This window comes from Castor canadensis, chromosome 13 (genome assembly GCF_047511655.1).
Source record: "Castor canadensis chromosome 13, mCasCan1.hap1v2, whole genome shotgun sequence".
In the NCBI taxonomy this organism is placed as follows: Eukaryota; Metazoa; Chordata; class Mammalia; order Rodentia; family Castoridae; genus Castor; species Castor canadensis.
The window spans coordinates 64,572,531-64,592,395 of record NC_133398.1 but is presented as its reverse complement, the minus strand read 5'-3'; the positions used below and the strand labels follow the sequence as shown (position 1 = coordinate 64,592,395).

The window sequence follows — 19,865 nt, the reverse complement described above, 5'->3', positions numbered from 1 at the left end:
TTACAAAATAACAAAGTTGACATTAAAGATATTGTCATTCACTTTGGGGACTCTAAAGAGGTGTAGTGTTAAAAAATGATTACTATATCACCAGCAGCTGAAAAATCATAGCATTATATTTCTTGAGAAATATGGAAATATGACAATCTTTCTTGAACTAGGAAACATTACCATGAGAGCATTTTAAGCTTATGTATACATCCTTGATTCAGAGAGAACAGCTAGGAATTGTGATAACATGATTAAGGCTAAGAATGATAAATGTAGATTAGAAAAATTTCAAGGAACAGAAAATTTATTTTTCCTTCTTTTTTTTTTTATTTTCAGGGCCACTGGGGTTTGAACTCAGGGCCTCATGCTTGCTAGGCAGGTGCTCTTACTGCTTGAGCCACTCTATCAGCCCTCTTTTGTGTTTGGTATTTTTGAGATAGGGTCTCACAAACTCCTTGCCTCGGCTGGCCTCAGACTGCTATTTGTCTGAGAAAAGACAGGAATAATAGGTGTGAGCCACCAGTGTCTGGCTTCTAAAGTGCCTTTTAAGAGGAATGAACATAAGTAGTCAACCCCCAAAAGAAATTAAAATGATTTAAATATCCAAAAATAATCAATGCTATTAATAATGAAACAAATTTAATACTAGATTTTTTTTGCCTCTCATATTGGCAAAGATCTAGGTTAGTGGAGTTAACATTTTTGATATTTCTACATATTTAAAATTTTTTTCTTGGCAGTACTGGAGATTGAACTCAAGGCTTGACGTTTGCTAGGTAGGCACTCTAGTGTTTGAGCCACTCTGCCAACCCTACATATTTTAAATTTTATGATGATCATGTATTGAAAAAGATCTAAAATATAAGCTAACTAGGTTTTTACTGTATCTGATTTGTAGGATGAACAAGTTTTGTGTCGTCAAGGGAGTAGCGATGCTAGGAAGGGTCGTAGTTTATTTTCCAGACCAGTTAGTAAACTAGGTCAAAAGCAGAGGCTTAAGTTTAATTGCAACTAATTTGTTGCATTTTTTTTTTTGGGACAGGGTCTTACTGTGTAGCCCAGTCTGGCCTCAAATCTATAATCATCCTGCCTTAAATTATGGGCATGTGCCCCCCCCCCCACTCAGCCACCTTTTTTGTTTTGGTGGCACTGTGGTTTGAATTCAGGGTCTCATGCTTGCAAGACAGGCACTCTTAACCACTTGAGTCACTCTGTCAACTCTTTTTTTTTTGTTTTTTTGTGGTGAGTATTTTCAAGATTGGGTCTTTTGGGCTGGCTTTGAATGGCGATCCTCCTGATCTCTCTGCCTTCTGAATAACTAGGATTACATTCATGAGCCACGGGCTCCTGGCCTCAGATATTCTTGATCTTCAGTTGGTTGAATCCACTGATGCAGAACACTCAAATACATAAGGCCAACTGCACTTCACACTCCCAACAGTACTGACTAACTTGTGCTTCCCTAACAAGTGAAGCTGGGGGTGCTTATATGCTATTTGCTGACAGTAATTCAGTGCTGATGACTATATCCTCTTCTTTGCAGAGACAGCTATTGCCATCATGGAGGTGCCAGAGGTGGGGAGTCCCCTGAACCCCAGCTGTAAGATAATGACCTTCAGACCCTCCATGGAGGAGTTCCGAGAGTTCAACAAATATCTTGCATACATGGAGTCTAAAGGAGCCCACCGAGCGGGTCTTGCAAAGGTGATTATGCCCAGATCCTCTCATTAAAAAGGATCACTTGGCCTTTAAATTATGCTTGTAGTCTTCATGATGTGGAATTGTTTCTTCCAAAGGAAGATATTTGCAATCTCTTTATCCTTTTTCATACATGTGGAACACTTGGTTTCCTTGAAGAATAATTATTTTTCTTTCAACTATTTATATTAGATTATGGTTTGTTTGTTTATTTATTTATTTGAGGTACTAGAGATAGAACCCAGGACCTCTGCTTGCAGAGTGATAGGTACGTACTCGTCCACTTGAGCCCACCCCAGGCCATGGGCTGTGTTCTTAGGCTTCTTTCTTTGCAAATCAAGGATGGCTTATAGAAGCTGGCAGTCCATGTGTGAGTTTCAGAGGCAAGAGAGTATTCCTAATTTTCACAGAAGACAATTTTTAAACAGAAGCTTACTACTATTTCTCTTCTTTCTCTTCCTTGCCTTGTCCCTTCTTATTTTTCTGTTTTCCTCTGATGGGACTGGGGTCTGAACTGAGGGCTTCATGCTTGCAAAGCAGGTACTTCCTGCTGGAGTCACACCTCCAGTCCATTTTGCTCTGGTTATTTTTGGAGACAGGGTCTTGCAAACTTTTTACCTGGACTGGTTTTGAACTGATTCTCCTGATCTTAGCCTCCCAAGTAGCCAGGATTACAGTTGTGAACCATCAGCACACAGGTCATTTTATTTTGTTGATATAGAATTTTTTGAGGTATAATTTATGTATGATACAATACACCTAATTTTAAGTTTCTATTTCATTGGTTTGTAGTACATTCACAGAGTTATGTAGCCACCACCACTGCTGAATTCCAGAACATTTTCATCACCAGAAAAAGAAATTCTGTACCCATTAAATAGACCTTTCCCATTCCCTATCCACTCTAACCACCCCCCCCCCCCACCAACCCCGGCCAATTTCTCTACAGATTAGCCTATTCCATTTTCATTTTAGTTTATTTAGCCAGCAAATAAGAAGAGAGTGCCTGCTGTTGTCACACAGTTGGTCGAGGGACAGAATAGATCAAGTACCTGTCCCCATGCACCTTATATTTTAGTGATAGCATATTAGAGTGATGAGATTAGGACATTTTTAGCAGAGACCTAAAGGATAAAAAGCAACCTTCTCAAGATGTTGCTACAGAAAGAATAGCAAGTCCAGAGGCTTGGCAGCTGGCCTGAACTTCATGTGTGGGAGGGATAGGAAGATGGTCACTGAACGCCGACTCAGTGAGGTCAGTAGGAGATTGTGAGTAAGGTGAGGAAGGGGCCAAATGGCATCTGGCTTATTTCAACCATAGTAAAGCATCTGGGGTTTTACGCTAAGGACAGCAAATAGCACTGGTGGGCTTGAAGTAGGGTGGCTGTTTGCTTATGTATTCCTTTTGTTGTTTTGTGACGGTTTTTGAAACGTTATCATGATGGCTTCTATGTGAAGAATGAATTTGGTGTGGGGAGCAGAGCACATGCAGTGTTCTTGTCTGGGGTAGTTGTGTGGACATGATGGTAACCTAAACCAGTGAAGAAGGGGAGAAGTAGACTTTGGTTTAGATGTGTTTGAAAACACTTTTCTTGTTCTTATAGGTGCAGATAGTATTCTTGAAAAAATGATGCTAGATGATCATCAAAATGATGCTTTGAATCATAGCATGGTACTGACACCTGCATTGTACTTTCGGGCCTGTAAGTCCACAGTTAGGGCTTTGAAAGAGAGATTATCTGTGAAACTCATCCTTCAACCTGTAACAGGAGATGCTTTGTCTTTCCTATAAGAGAAATGTACTTTAATTTAAAATATTCCCTAGAAAAAAATAAATTTTATTGTACTTTAGTTTGTTGTTCTACATGATAAGTTTAAAGTTTGGGCCTCTATGGACTTGCTAGTATCATCACATAAATGCCTGAGCTCTGGCCGAGCCTGCTGTTGGGCTGAACCACTTGACTACATCTGTGCCGAGGGTTCTCCTTGACTCTCATTCTCTGCTGTGAATGTCAAATAGCATGGAGAGCAGAGTACTTCTGGAACCACAGGGATTAGAGTTCAGGTTCTGTAGGTCCTTCTCATCTGAATCTGATGCTACTTGTAATGCATTTCTTCACTGATGCTGGCAAAATGCTAGGAGGCTCAAAGTCCCTTCTAGAAAAAGTTTAAAATTTAAGTATATTAAATTGAGTGTGAAAATTGAAAAAAGGAGAAAATAGAAACAAAGAGACAGTAAAGATTTATAATGAATTTCTCAGCTAGCTATCCTTAATTTAGTTTGTTATTGGGATAGCACTTATAAATTCTCATTTTTGGCATCTCAGCACCTCTAGGTTATCTTTGAAGGAAACTTCAGACTTTGGTTGAAGAGAATGTGTTATGTCAGAATCATTGGAAACACATTTTTATTCATGAACTTATAATGGATTAGTAAGAATTTGGGTAGAGGGCAGTTGGGGATGCCTTTTCTCTACTTCTTTGGTCTCTGAATACAGCCCTTTGTCTTGCCTTCTCCTCTTGTTTCTTGAAAACATATATTGTGTTCCACTGAGATTAGTATATTGTCTGGTGGTAGGGTGACATGTTTAGTAACTTTAGAAGAGGAAGCAGCAGCTACCCTCACAAGGGAGCTGTAGGCACACACAGTACACCTGTGCCACTCCTGGTATTATGTAACAGAATAAAGTTAATGAGCCCTATAATTATAAGACACACCTGAGTCCAGAAACCTACCACTAAAGTGAGAGTCACTGACAAACTTGGAGATTAATCATTCCTATAATAATTTCCTATTATTTGTACTAGGAACACAGCAAACTATTTGTTCCTAATCTTTTTTTTTTTTGCCATCTTTTATGTCAAGTCACACAAACTCAATTTTACCTAGTTCCCTTCTCTCTCTCTCATTTTTTTTTTTTTTTTGGTAGGATGGGTTTGAAATAAGGGATTCCCGCCTGCAAAGCTGGCCTCTGCCACTTCAGCCACATCTCCAGTCCATTTTACTTTGGTTATTTTGGAGATGGCGGGGTGGTGCGGGTGGTGGTGGTTGGGGGGGTGTCTCACAAACTTTTGCCTGGGCTGGCTTCGAACCTTGATCCTCCCTGTCTCAGCTTCCTAACTAGCTAGTTCTATAGGTATGAGCCACAAGTGTCTGGCTCCTAGTTTCCTCCCTGTTCTGGAAGTTGCACAAAACCACACCAAGTCAAATCCTGTATTGAAAAATCAAGACAGAATTGATAGTGGCCTGTTTGCTTTGGGGATAGCCCTGACCTGCTATGAAGTTGTTAATGTATTACTGACAACATTTAATATATTTGAAGACAGTGATTATATAGTTATATTAGTAGTGATTTTTGGTCTGAGATTAGTGTTTTTTTTTTTTTCTCAGCACTGGGGTTTGAATTCAGGGCTTTGTGCTTGCTAGGCAGGTGCTCTACTACTTGAGCTATATCGTCAGCTCTTTTGTTTTGTTTTTTCTCTAATCAGATATTTTTTACATTTACAGTTGGGTTTAACTTTTATTTCTAGAGTCAAAGGTTTGATACCTTGATTCTGTCTGCACAGTTGAAAGTGAAAAGAATGCGTTAGTCTCGTTAAATGTAACACTTGTTTTATTAAAGGAAGATTATGCTCAACTTCTTTTTTAAGAAATGAAGTTTGTCCTCAATAGTAATCTGGACATAGATTGCCCTGGGCTATCATTTATGTACATTATGTAGCTTTATAAACAGCACAAGGAATACACATAGTTACCTTTGCCCACAAGATGAAGAAAGATAGTAAAAGCACTGCTTTTCTTCTTCTTGCCCCTTTGTCAGTATGTAGGTGGTAGTTTATTTCAAGATATGTACTACAAATACGTATCTTAACGGTAAGTTCCATGAAGAATAGGGGCCAGTGTGGGTTTGACTAAATAGTGATATAAGATGTGTAGTCTGTTTTGATACAATTGGGAAGGTAGACTTAAGAGGAATAGATTCCCTAATTGAGATTGATTAAATATAAAAGGATAGCTATGGGATCTTTGAAAGTATGTTGAAGGGAGGTGTGGTGGGGCATGCCTATAAGCCCAGCACTCTGGAGGCTAAGGCAGGAAGACAGCGAGCTCCAGGCTAACCTGATACATAGTGAGACCCTTTCTCAAAAAACAAAAACGAGCAAATAAGCTAAATATGTTGTACTTGAGTCCATTTCCTATATTAGAAAATCTGATGTTTAAAGATTTAAAATTATGCTTCAAAAATAAGATTTCTTTTTGGCAGTACTGGGGTTTGAACTCAGGACCTTGCACGTGCTAGGCAGGTACTCTGCCCTTCAGCCTATCCCTTAGTCCCCAAATAACATTTTTTTTTTTTGGTACTGGGGTTTGCGCTCAGGGCTTTGTGATTGCTAGGCAGCCTCTACCACTTGAGCCACCCCTCTAGTTCTTTCTGCTAATTTTGGAGATAGGGTCTTGCTTTTGCTCAGGCCAGCCTAGACTGTGGTCCCACTTTTTGCTTCCTACTGTGGTTGGGATGACAAGTGGGCACCATTATGCCCAGCTTTTTTTGTTCTTTTCAGTGGGGTCTTTTGAACTTTTTTGCCTGAGCTGCCCTGGAACTGTGATCCTCCTGTCAGCCTCCTGTGTAGCTTAAGTTGACAGGTGGGAGCCACTGGTCCTAGCTTTTGATAAGATGGGAGTCTTATGAAGTTTTTAGGCTGGCCTCAAACCACAAGCTCCTGATCTGAGCCTCTCAAGTAACTAGGATCATAGCCATGACCCACAGTGCCCAGACCCAAGTAACACTTTTTAAAACTAGGCCTAAACCTATCATTTTAAAAACATATTCTTCCTGAATTCTTTAATCAAAAGTAAGTGAACAAATGTATATTATTGGAAAGCTCAAGATAGATAGTAGGGATCCATTTTATATCATATTCTTTTTCTCTTAAAAAAAGCTGGATGTGTGTACACTTCTATAATCCCAGTATTTGGAAGGCTGATGCAGGAGGATAGCAAGTTCAAGACCTGCTTGGGCTACATACTGAATTCCAGGATAGCCAGGACTACATACTGAGACCCTGTCTCCAAAAACAAAACAAAAAAACCCAAACCAAAAACACAACAACAAAAAGAAAAGGTTGGGTGGCAGGTTTCAGGATAGTCTCTCTCTGCATATGTATGTGTGCACATCTAAGAGTAGTTAGAATATATAAGGCCCTTACCATTGATAAGACAAAGACCAATAGTACAATAGTAAAATGGCCAAGAGTTCTGATGAGTATTTCTTACAAGACAATGTCAATAGGATCAGTGAACATATGAAAATGTTACCAGGAAAATACAAATAAAATCTATGCTTAGGTATAATTACACAGCTAACAAAGGTTAAAATTCAGGTCAAAGTGATCATGAAGATGTGGAGGAAGTACAAGTCTGATATGTTGCTAGTAGATTTGTGAATTGGTACAACCAATTTGGCAAAAGTTAGGCAATTTCAAATTTGAACCACATGTATCCACATGTTAGGGTGTCCACATAGTTATGTATTTTTTTATTTTTAATTTTTTTGTATTTATGTATTTTAAAGAACCAGAGATGCATTGAAGAATATTAATAGCATTGTTTGCAATAGTCAGCAATTAGAAAAACCCAGAAAATACCAGTGATTACCAATTTATGAGTAGATGGGTATTGACATGAGAAATGCTGAGTAGGGGTGAAAATCCATGAACTTCAGCTGCATAGGGCATCATATTTACATTCCACAATTATGAGTGAAACACAGAAGGCAAACTTCAGGACTATACACTGCATTATTGTGTGTATATATATATACACATGTTAAATACTAGTGTTTTGCAATGCACATCCACACATAAAACGAAGCCCAGTAAGGGATTGCCATAACCACCGTGGTAGAGGTTGCGTAATTGGGCAAGGAGGGGATGTTGGAAAGTGTGCTTTGAAGGTTTCTGGGGTGCCAGCAATATTCTGGTGTTTGCTTTCTAATAACTCATAGAGCTATATATTCATCATTTGCATTTCTGTGAGAATGCTATATTTTTTATTTTGAAATGTTTTAAAGTTTGTCTTAGCTAGGCATGATGACATATCCCTATAACCCCTGTACTTGGGAGTCTGAAGGAGGAGGATCATGAGTTCAAGGCTAGTCTGGGTTACATAGTTCCAGGCCAGTCTTGGCTACATATTGTATCCTGTCTCAAAAAACTGAACCAAACAAAACAAAAATAGCCAAACCAAATTAAAAAAAGTGTGTCTTAGAAAATTTTCTTTTCTTTTCTTTCTTTCTTTATTTTTGTGGTACTGGCGTTGATCTCAGGGCCTTCACCTTGAGCCACTCCGTCAGCCCAATTTTTTGTGATAGGGTTTTTTTTTTGAGATAGGTTCTCACAAATTGTTTTGCAAGATCTCTCCTGATCTCCTCCTGATCTCTGCCTCCTGAGTAGCTAGGATTATAGGTGTGAGCCACTGGTGGCTGGCCATGTTGGGTATTTTTGAGATAGGGTCTCACCAACTATTTGCCTGACAGGGTCTTGCTAGCTGTTTGCCCTGGCTGGCTTTAAACTACGATCCTCTTAATCTCTGCCTCCTGAGTAGCTAGGATTATAGGCGTGAGCCACTGGTGGCTGGTGAAAATTTAAGTTGCTTCTATGGTGGAAATCATAATTTCATGACTTTGTCCTTTCTCATTTTTGTTTTTCTTGGTGGCACTGGTGTTTAAACTTAGGGCCTTCCACTCACTGGCAAGGTCTCTACCACTTGAGGAATGCCTCCAGCCTTTTGATTTTATTTTTCAGAGAAGGCCACTTACTTTTTGGCTGGATGGGCTTCAGACCTTGATCCACCTGGCTCCGCCTTCCTAGTAGCTGTTTTTATAGGCATGAGCTGGTGGATCCACTTTGTTCTTTGAGATAGGATCTCACTAACTTTTTTGCCTCTGCTGGTGTTGAACTAAGATTCTCCTGATCTTTGCCTCTCAATTAGCTGGGATTACAGGTGTGAGCCACCATGCCTGGCCAGTCATACCATTTAAAATAAGTAGGGACAGCTGGGTGAGATAGCTCATACCTGTAATCACAGATACTTAGAAGTGGAGATCAGGAGGACCATGGTTTGAGGCTAGCCTGGGTAAAAAGTTAGCAAGACCTTCATCTCAACCAACATGCTGGGCATGCATCGTCCCAGCTATGCTCCAGTGTAGGAGGCTGTAGATAGGAGGATCGTAGTTGGAAACCAGCCTCAGGCAAAAATGTGAGACCCTACCTGAAAAATAACTAAAGCACAAAAGGGATAGAGGTGTGGCTCAAGTGCTAGATCTCCTGTCTAGCAAGTGTGAAGCACTGAGTTTAAATTCCAGTACTGCTAAAAAAAAGTATGAATATGTATGAATATGTCTTTATGTTTCTGAATCTTTTCACTTTTAGTAATTAAGTATTCAAATACTATGGGAAAACAGCTGGGATGTAGCTCAGTGGCAGAGTGCTTGCCTAGTATATACTGGGTTCGAGTCCCAGCACTGACAAAAAGACAACAAATACTTTGGGAAAGCAGTGATGTGTTGGTCCATGAAGTTGATGGTACATAACTTTTTATCTTTTTTGAGTCAAGTTCTCACTATGTAGTGCAGGCTGGTCTGGAACTGACTATGTAGCCCAGCTTGGTCTTGAACTTGTGATCCTCCTGCCTCAGCCTCCAGAGTGCTGAGATTACAGATGTGGGCCACCATGCTTGGCTTAGTACACATCTCTTCCCAGCTTCATGCTCAGTGTTATTGCATTGGTAGTTCAAAGTGGTCATGGTGGAAGTAGGTACACCATGGAAATAAACACAAGCTCTGAAACAAAATTTCCCCATCTTCCCAGAAAGCTGGTTTTCAAGTATTTGCTGGCTGTTACTATGCTGTTTGCCACATTTCATAGAGGTCTATGAAGAAAATAATATTGACTATATAAATATTTACTTATTTTTCTCATTTAGCATAAATAGCACAGAGTTAAGTGTTTAGATAAAATTTAATAAAGATGAACTTTTTTAAGGAAAAAAGTGATTGATATAAACCTGTTTTCATCTTCTGTTGAGAGACAGGATAACATAATAACTGTGAATTCCAGTATCAGTCTGTTTCAATTTGAATTTTAGCTCAGCTAGTCTTCAGTCATTTGAACTCCATCAAGTTATTTACTTCTGGGTGTCTTTAAATTTTATGGTTAAAATCAAGATATTAATAGTACCAGCTGAAAAATAAGTTAACGCAAGTATAGTATTGGCTATAATAAGTACTCAATAAACTTTGCTGTTAAAATCATATTTATTTATTGGAAATCTTTTTTTTTTGTATAAAGATCTGTTAAAAAGAGGCTGAGAAGTTGTTTAGCTATATTCTGTTGGAATATAAAAGCTAAATAATTACTTGGAATATTTGCAAGATATTGTTTTCCTATTTTATTTTTAGGTGATTCCTCCTAAGGAGTGGAAGCCAAGACAGTGCTATGATGACATTGATAATTTGCTTATTCCAGCCCCGATTCAGCAGATGGTCACAGGACAGTCAGGACTGTTTACTCAATACAACATCCAGAAAAAAGCCATGACCGTGAAGGAGTTCAGGCAGCTAGCCAACAGTGGCAAGTGAGTTGGTTCAGTTTGTTATTTGTATTTCTCGCAAAGATATATGTGAACATGATAAGAAACCAAGTAGACTGAGAAGCTTGTAATGAATGAAAAGCACAAATCTCCTGTATAATTTCTTTTAGTACTCATTTTCTGTTCTTTAGGTGTTTGCCTATTAATATTAGGTTACTGTTAAAGAGATCATTGGACATTTTATTATCTCATAATAGCTAAAAGTGGGTCTTCCTTTTATTTGGCACGAGTTTTGATTCTACACAATTCATTTTTGTTAGGCAGAATTTTCTTTGTGTGATAATCTTTAAGCCTTAAGTTATATGAACATTAGTAATTTCAAAAGAAAACCTTGAAAAAAATTGGATTATTCATTATTGCATTAGTTTTCTATTGCTGTGTGACAAACTCCCCAATTTTAGCCATGTAAATCAATTCTTGCCTGTGAAGGTCGGGAATCTGTGAGTGGCTTAGCTGAGTAGTTCTGGTTCGGGTATCATGAGAGTTGGCAGTCAAGGTGTTGTTTGAGGCTGCTATCATCTGAGCTTTTGGCTGTGGTGGAAGAGCCGCTTAGAAGTGCTCCCTTCTGAGATTGCTGGCGGGACTCCTCAATTCGTGTCATGTGACTGCTCCTCATGTCCTGGTAGCTGCTTCTTCCAGAGAATAGGATTTGAAGAGAATATTAGTAAGTTAGAGAAACCCCAATGTCTTCTTATGACCTATTTTAGAAGTGACCCAGTATCACTTCTGCCATATTTCTGTTTGATCCAAATTAATTGCTAAGTGCAGCCTACACTGAAGGGGAGATAAGGAAGTTCATTTTTTTTGGCTGTGAGGGTTTGAACTCAGGGCTTTGTGCTTCTAGGCTCCAGCCCTTTTTTGCTTTCATTATTTTTGCAATAGGGTTTTGTGTTTTGACCTTATAACCACGCCCACCTTTTTTTATGTAGGTTTTGTTGAGATGGGAGCTTACTTACTTTTGTCAGGGCTGGCCTCAAACCACAATCATTCTGAGCTCCATCTGCTGATGAGTTGGGATGAAAGGCGTGACGCACCCTGTCCAGTGCTATTCTCTTCCTGGAAGGGAGGGTGATAAAAGATTTTGTGGATCTATTTAAAACCATCACAATTATTATTTCTGATATGGTAGTTCACGTCCTAGACTAAAACAGTAATCTGACAAATGCCAAACCAAGCCTAATAGACCAGCCAAGAACAGTTGTCTAAAATTCCCTGGATGGGGGTGAGTGGGATTGCATCTTTGGATGAGTCAGAGGATATCTTTTTGAAAAAGAGTATATTTGACATGGTAAGCATATGATAGGAAGTACTTGAAGACTCTTACATCTCTATGCTACACTCTTACTATCAAACGTTCTGCCTACTCCAAAGGAATACAAAAATTTGTGTTTTGTTAATTTGAAACCTTGTTGAATTTTTTGGAAATGCATTAATAGACCTTCATTCTTTCAGTCTCATTGGGAACAATGTGAAACTTTAATTATAGATAGAGCTTAATAGCATTTAAACTCTTTCAGGATTCTTTTATAAGTATACTGTTATTAAACGAGAATGGAGATGCAGTTTTACCTAATCACTTACTGGCATAAATTGTCTGTGGTATTCTGTTACCATCTGTCAGTCTCCATCTCCAGTGTTAGGTAGTTCAATGAATGCAACCCTGCATGGCTACTTTGATATTTCAAGGGATAATTTGTACTTAAGAGTAATCAGATTACACTTACTTAAAACACTAGTTATACTATTTTTTTGTTTTTCTTCAGAATATGCCTTTGAATAGGTACATGGTGCACTTGGTGAAAGGAAGTTGACAGACTTTCAATATAGCTGAAATGTAAAAACTTACAGAGAATGTGCTCCTTTGTGTTTTTATTGTGTATTATTATCTCTTCTTCCTTCTGTGCAGAGCAAAGTGCTTTATAGAATTATCTGATGGAGCCCTCTCAATAGCTCAACTGTTTTTATTCTGGATTTGTAAGGAATAGCTGAGTTCCAGTTAGATATTTAAAAAAAATTTTTATTTTATTCATATGTGCACACATGTTTGGGTCATTCCCCCCCGCCTTGCTACCTGGCAGAAAAAAAACTATTCTGCCCTTATCTCTAATTTTGTTGAAGAGAGAGTGTAAGCAATAATAGGAAGGACCAAGGGTTTTTGCTAGTTGAGATAAGGATAGCTATACAGGGAGTTGATTCGCATTGATTTCCTGTGCATGTGTGATAACTTCTAAGTTAATTCTTCTAGAACTAACCTTTTCTCTAGCTCCTGGTCCCCTTCTCCTATTGGCCTCAGTTGCTTTAAAGTATCTGCTTTAGTTTCTCTGTGTTGAGGGCAACAAATGCTATCTAGTTTTTTGGGTGTCTTACCTATGCTCACCCCTCTCTTGTGTGCTCTCGCTTTTATCATGTGATCATAGTCCAATCCCCTTGTTGTGTTTGCCCTTGGTCTAATATCTGCATGAGGGAGAACATATGATTTTTGGTCTTTTTTTAAAAAATTTTTTTATTGCTTTACTATTCATATGTGCATACAATACTTGGGTCATTTCTCCCCCCTGCTCCCACCCATCTCATACCACCCACGCTGCCCACTCCCTCTCCCCCCCACCCCCTCGATACCCGGCAAAACTATTTTGCCTTTATCTCTAATTTTGTTGAAGAGAGAGTATAAGAAATAATAGGAAGGAACAAGGGTTTTTGCTAGTTGAGATAAGGATAGCTATACAGGGAGTTGACTCACATTCATTTCCTGTGCATGTGTGTTACCTTCTAGGTTAATTCTTCTTGATCTAACCTTTTCTTTAGTTCCTGGTCCCCTTCTCCTATTGGCCTCAGTTGCTTTTAAGGTATCTGCTTTAGTTTCTCTGTGTTGAGGGCAACAAATGCTAACTAATTTTTTAGGTGTCTTTACCTATCCTCATATAACCTTTGTGTGCTCTCGCTTTTATCATGTGATCATAGTCCACTCCCCTTGTTGTGTTTGCCCTTGATCTAATGTCCGCATATGGGGGTGAACATACGATTTTTGGTCTTTTGAGCCAGGCTAACCTCACTCAGAATGATGTTCTCCAATTCCATCCATTTCCCAGCGAATGATAACATTTTGTTCTTCTTCATGGCTGCATAAAATTCCATTGTGTATAGATACCACATTTTCTTGATCCATTCGTCAGTAGTGGGGCATCTTGGCTGTTTCCATAACTTGGCTATTGTGAATAGTGCCGCAATAAACATGGGTGTGCAGGTGCCTCTGGAGTAACCTGTGTCACAGTCTTTTGGGTATATCCCCAGGAGTGGTATTGCTGGATCAAATGGTAGATCAATGTCTAGCTTTTTAAGTAGCCTCCAAATTTTTTTCCAGAGTGGTTGTACTAGTTTACATTCCCACCAACAGTGTAAGAGTGTTCCTTTTTTCCCCCGCATCCTCGCCAACACCTGTTGTTGGTGGTGTTGCTAATGATGGCTATTCTAACAGGGGTGAGGTGAAATCTTAGTGTGGTTTTAATTTGCATATCCTTTATTGCTAGAGATGGTGAGCATTTTTTCATGTGTTTTTTGGCCATTTGAATTTCTTCTTTTGAGAAAGTTCTGTTTAGTTCACTTGCCCATTTCTTTATTGGCTCATTAGTTTTGTGTGAATTTAGTTTTTAAAGTTCCCTGTATATTCTGGTTATCAGTCCTTTGTCTGATGTGTAGCTGGCAAATATTTTCTCCCATTCTGTGGGTGTTCTCCTCAGTTTAGAGACCATTTCTTTTGTTAAGCATAAGCTTTTTAGGTTTATGAAGTCCCATTTATCTATACTGTTTCTTAGTTGCTGTGCTGCTGGGGTTCCATTGAGAAAGTTCTTACCTGTACCTACTAACTCCAGAGTATTTCCTACTCTTTCCTGTATCACCTTTAGAATTTGTGGTCTGATATTAAGGTCCTTGATCCATTTTGAGTTAATCTTGGTATAGGGTGATAAACATGGATCTATTTTCAGTTTTTTGCAGACTGCTAACCAGTTTTTCCAGCAGTATTTGTTGAAGAGGCTGCTTTTTCTCCATCGTCTATTTTTAGTGCCTTTGTCAAAGACAAGTTGGTTATAGTTGTGTGGCTTCATATCTGGGTCCTCTCTTCTGTTCCACTGGTCTTCCTGTCTGTTTTTGTGCCAGTACCATGCTGTTTTTATTGTTATTGCTTTGTAATATAGTTTGAAGTCAGGTATCGTGATACCTCTAGCATTGTTCTTTTGACTGAGTATTGCTCTCGCTATTTGTGGCCTCTTGTGTTTCCATATAAATTTAATGGCAGATTTTTTTTATACTCTTTTGGGAGTATAGACATTTTTACTCTGTTGATTCTACCAATCCATGAGCATGGGAGATCTCTCCACTTTCTATAGACTTCCTCAATCTCTTTCTTCAAAAGTGTATAGTTTTCCTTGTAAAGGTTGTTCACATCCTTTGTTAGGTTTACACCTAGGTATTTGATTTTTTTTGAGGCTATTGTAAATGGAATTGTTTTCATATATTCTTTCTCAGTTTGTTCATTATTAGTGTATAGAAATGCTAATGATTTTTCTTTGTTGTTTTTATATCCTGCTACCTTGCTGTAGCTATTGATGGTGTCTAGAAGCTTCTGAGTAGAGTTTTTTGGGTCTTTAAGGTATAGGATCATGTCGTCTGCAAATAGGGATATTTTGACAGTTTCTTTACCTATTTGTATTCCTTTTATTCCTTCTTCTTGCCTAATTGCTCTGGCTAGGAATTCCAGTACTATGTTGAATAAGAATGGAGATAGTGGGCAACCTTGTCTGGTTCCTGATTTTAGAGGGAATGGTTTCAGTTTTTCTCCATTAAGTATAATGCTGGCTGTCGGTTAGTCATATATAGCTTTTATAATGTTGAGGTACTTTCCTTCTATTCCTAGTTTTCTTAGAGTTTTTATCATGAAATGGTGTTGGATCTTATCGAAGGTGTTTTCTGTATCTATTGAGATGATCAAGTGGTTTTGTCTTTGCTTCTGTTAATGTGGTTTATTACGTTTATTGATTTTCGTATGTTGAAATCCCCCTGCATTCCTGGAAGGAAGCCTACTTGGTCGTGGTGAATAATCTTTTTGATGTGTTGTTGAATTCAGTTTGCCATTATTTTGTTGAGGATTTTTGCATCAATGTTCATTAAGGAAATTGGCCTATAGTTCTCTTTTTTGGAGGTGTCTTTGCCTGGTTTTGGGATAAGTGTAATACTGGCTTCATAAAATGTGTTTGGCAGTTTTCCTTCCCTTTCTACTTCGTGGAACAGTTTAAGGAGGGTTGGTATCAGGTCTTCTTTAAAGGTCTGATATAATTCAGCAGAGAATCCATCAGGTCCTGGACTTTTGTTTTTAGGGAGACTCTTGATTGCTATTCAGGTGATTAATTTCCTCTTGGTTCAGTTTTGGATGATCATATGTATCTAGAAATCTGTCCATTTCTTTTAGATTTTCAAATTTATTTGAATATAGGTTCTCAAAGTAGTCTCTGATGATTTCCTGAACTTCCATGGTGTTTGTTGTTATCTCCCCTTTTGCATTCCTAATTCTACTAATTTGGATTTTTTTCTCCTCATTTTTGTCAGGTTTGCTAGGGGTCTATTGATCTTGTTTATTTTTTCAAAGAACCAACTTTTTGTTTTTCTCTCTTACAGCCTTCAATATTCTTTCCGTAGTTTCTGAACTTGTTGTTTTTATGATGATATGTCGTGGGGTAGTTCTATTTTGGTCTGGTCTGTTTGGTGTTCTGGAGGCCTCTTGCATCTGTATGGGAATAGATTTCTCTAGATTTGTTAAATTTTCTGTTATTTTGTTGAATATATTACGCATTCCCTTTCCTTGCACCTCTTCTCCTTCTTTGATGCCCATGATTCTCAGGTTTGGTCTTTTGATGGAGTCAGTGAGTTCTTGCATTTTCTTTTCACAGGTCTTGAGTTGTTTAACTAATAGTTCTTCAGTTTTTCCTTTAATTACCATTTCATCTTCGAGTTCTGAGATTCTGTCTTCTGTTTGTTCTTTTCTGCTGGATTGGCCTTCCATTTTGTTTTTCATTTTCTTTTTTCTGAGGTTTTCCACATCCTTGGTGGTTTCTCTTTAATGTTGTCTGTTTTCATCCTGAGTTCATTTATTGCTTTATTAATCCATTTTTTGTTTCACTTTGGTGTTTATATAGTGCTTCTATGGTTTCTTTTATATCTTCTTGTGCTTTCTCAGATTCTCTATTTTTGTTGTGTTGGAATTTCTTGAGTGTATCCTGTACATTTTAGTTGACCATATCCGTATCATCTCTATAAAATAAAATTATCATTGATTACTTTTAGTATTTCTCTTCAGATTATTTTTGTGGGCTTCATTGGGTTCTTTGGCATGGTTTATCTTTGTTCTGTTGGAGTCTGGATCTGAGTATCTGTTTTCTTCATTTCCCTCTGGTTCCTCTACTAATTTTTTGTGGTGGGGAAACTGGTTTCCCTGTTTTTTCTGTCTTCCCATCGTTGCACTTGATGTTGTTATTGTCCCTGTACTGTGTGCAATTAAGTATTTTCTAGCTTGTAATAATAACAATGGTGATATTTAGAATGGAAGGGTGAGAGTATAGGGAAAGCCAAGAAGGTAAAGAAAAAGGGAAAAACAAAGAGACAAGTAAAAAAAACCCAAAACAGACAAACAGAAAAAGTTTCAAAGGTATAAACAGGGAGAGATAGTGTACTCATCAATAGTAAGCTAAACAGGCATTAGAGAGACAGAGAGAGGATTGAAAAAAAAAATCTCCAAGTTCAAATGCAATAAAATTTCAGTCTTAATTTGGTGTTAGTCCCTCAGCCTCCAATCCTGGAGATGGTGTCTCAGAAGTAGTTCTGTCATTGTCTCATCAAAGGGGAAAACAACAACAACAACAACAAAAGAACAAGGAAAAAAAAAACACCACAAAGTGTCCCAAGTTCAAATGCAATACAGTTTCAGTAAGTTTTTCAGCATGCAGGTGTAGTTCAGTTGTTGTGTCATCAAAGGAAGAGCGAAAAAAAAAAAAAAGAATCTGGTGACAGGTTTGTGAATGTCTATCTGAGGCTGTGGCTCATCTGCCCACTGCTGTCAGCCTGCTGTTGCTGGAGGCTTTATTTATGCAGATCTCAGGAGTGAGCTTAGCACTCACCTGGCCCCTCAGGCTTTGTTTATTTAGCGTTCTCCTGGGCCTGACCACCACTGTTAGAAGTTTTCCCCTTTCCAAGCACACTGGGGGAGGTGGCACTACACCCGCCTTCTCCGGCTGGCGTGTTTATTTACATTTCACGTGGGAAGTGGCCCTTCTCTCCTCTCCTGTGGAGTTTTCCTCCCAGCGCTGCTTTTATAAACTTTCCCGCTCCTGGTTACTGGGCGGGTGCCACTCCTGCCTTCTCTGGCCAGCTTGCTTATGTACAGTTCAGTGAGGGATTGCCCTCCCCCACTCTTCAGTGCTCAGGGCACTCCGCCCTCTTTGCTACATGTCTTTTTTGTTGTTGTTTATTTTTCAGTTTCTCTTTTTTCCCCTGGGTGGGGGTCGGTCTGTCCAGGGGGCTATGCTGATATGGCCCAGGGTTGTTTGTGGGAGTACCACATGCCGCTTAGCTCACCTGGTGTTCTGCATTCTCCCATGCGGTCTGTGAGCTGGTGTCTGGTGGTGTGGGAGCCCCCCTGGTTTCTCCGTTTAATATGGAGTGGGGATGCTATGCGTGGGCTGGGGGTGTGGAGGAGTCAAAGTTTTGCCTCTTCTTGGTGGTTTTTCCTGCAAGGTGTATCTCCAGCATCTCTCCAAGATTTTACTTTAGGAAGCACACTTTCTGCTTCCTCACTCTAGTCACCATCTTGGAATCCTCCTGTTATGTAGCTTTTAATAGGGCAACTCTGGATTCAGACCCAGGCAGCTTGGTTTTGGACCCACCTCCTAAGAGCTGTGCTACAGTGAGTGAAAAAGGTTCTGGATGAGAAGTGTGGTTGAATCAGTTTTGATTAAATTGATACAGGATTTGTGAGTAGCTGTAGTTATTTGACAGTCCATTAGGGATGGAATCTGTGGCAGGATTCATTAGAATCCAGTACCAGCTAAGGGAATTAGTCACTTTCCAGTTTGAATATTTGTTTCAAATATTCAAGGTTTTCACAATGTAACCTCAATACACAGTGCCAAATTCTAGCTTTCTTTTTTAGTTAGGAGTTTTCAAAAATTCATCCTGATTGGGTATACAATGATAGATTTGATAAGGTCTTCTTATATAATGTAAGGCAGCTTAGGGTTTCAGTTTTCAAAATTGAAGAAGTTTCTCTAGAAGTCCTAATAAACAGTGTTTTGTTTAAAGTACATTCTTCTCTCCTTTTTGTTCTCCTGTGGTCTTTGCGCTGAGTAGTAGTGATATGAACCTGTTTTTAGTGCCTGATGCTGCCATCTGGTTAGTTTGTTTGTGCCTGCCATTCTTGCTACTACTGGGAACTGCTAATAGAAGTGGTAGAATGATGCCATGTTAATGGTGCTTTCATGCCCACTCTTTTTATTTTTGGCTGCACAATGAGCAGCAAATTGTTCTGTTTTTCAAATACAGTCATTGGATTAAGTTCTTTGGTATTCTTGTTTATTGATAACTAGTTTGCCCTCAGTCTAGTGAATGTTCTAGTCAATCTAAAATGTCCAGTATGCTTTACAGGGATTACTGCTTTTGCTAAACACAGCCCCCACCCCCCCTTTTAAAACTTTGTTTTGTTATTTTCTCAATTTGTTTCTTTGCTTATTTCCTTTCTTTTTTTTGTTTTTTTTGGCAGCTCTGGGATTTGAACTCAGGGTATCACACTTGCTAGGCAGGTGGTGTTACCACTTGAGTCACTTCACCAGCCTTTTTTTTTGTGACTTTTTTTTCCCCTCCCATCAAATTGGATCTTGTGAACTATTTGTCCAGGGGTGGCTTTGAACCTTGATCCTCTGCTTCCGTGAGTAGCTAGCATACATAGCATAACAGGTGTGAGCCACCAGCACCTGCTCTTTCCTTATTTTCTTGCTTTTTTTAAGTACTCTGATTTGAACTCAGCCTTGTGCTTGGTAGGCAGGTACTCTGCCACACCCTCAACCCCTTGATGCTTTTGTTACTTTTTGCATAGAGCTGCATTTTTACCAGGGGCCCGCTTCAGTCTGCAGTCCCCCTACCTGCCCCTGCAGTGTAGCTGGGATGACCGTTGTTCCCTACCATGCCTGGCCCTCTTTGCTTATTTTCTTCATGAAGAAACATTGTTATGTTTTTGTGATAAGATCATTGTTGCCAGGTGTGTGGTGGCTCATGCCTATATCCTTAGCTACTTGGGAGGCAGAATTTAGGAGGATCACTGTTTAAGGCTAAGTTAGGCAAAAATTTTGTGAGACCCCCATCTCATCCAATAAAAGATGGGCTAGGTGGCATGTGCCTATCCTGCTTGCTTCCTGGGAGTGTAAATAGGGTCTCAGTCCAGGCTGGCCCTGGCATAAATGCGAGACACTCTCTCAAAAATAACCAG

General features: G+C 39.1%; 1 protein-coding gene across 14 annotated transcripts in view; it reads left to right on the top strand.

Moving 5' to 3' along the window:
* Window positions 1-19,865, top strand: part of Kdm4c (lysine demethylase 4C) — a 365,075-nt gene that overhangs the window by 23,749 nt on the left and 321,461 nt on the right. For 13 of the 14 annotated variants that reach the window (XR_012440445.1, XR_012440446.1, XR_012440447.1 and 10 more), the window contains 2 exons: window positions 1,535-1,695; window positions 10,149-10,324. Coding sequence is in view for 10 of the 14 variants with exons in the window: in XM_074051900.1 (XP_073908001.1) it covers window positions 1,535-1,695; window positions 10,149-10,324 (337 nt within the window). In the remaining 4 variants the exon portion in view is untranslated. Of the gene's footprint in view, window positions 1-1,534; window positions 1,696-10,148; window positions 10,325-19,865 lie in introns of those variants that run through there. The other variant, XM_074051901.1, reaches the window with a different exon arrangement.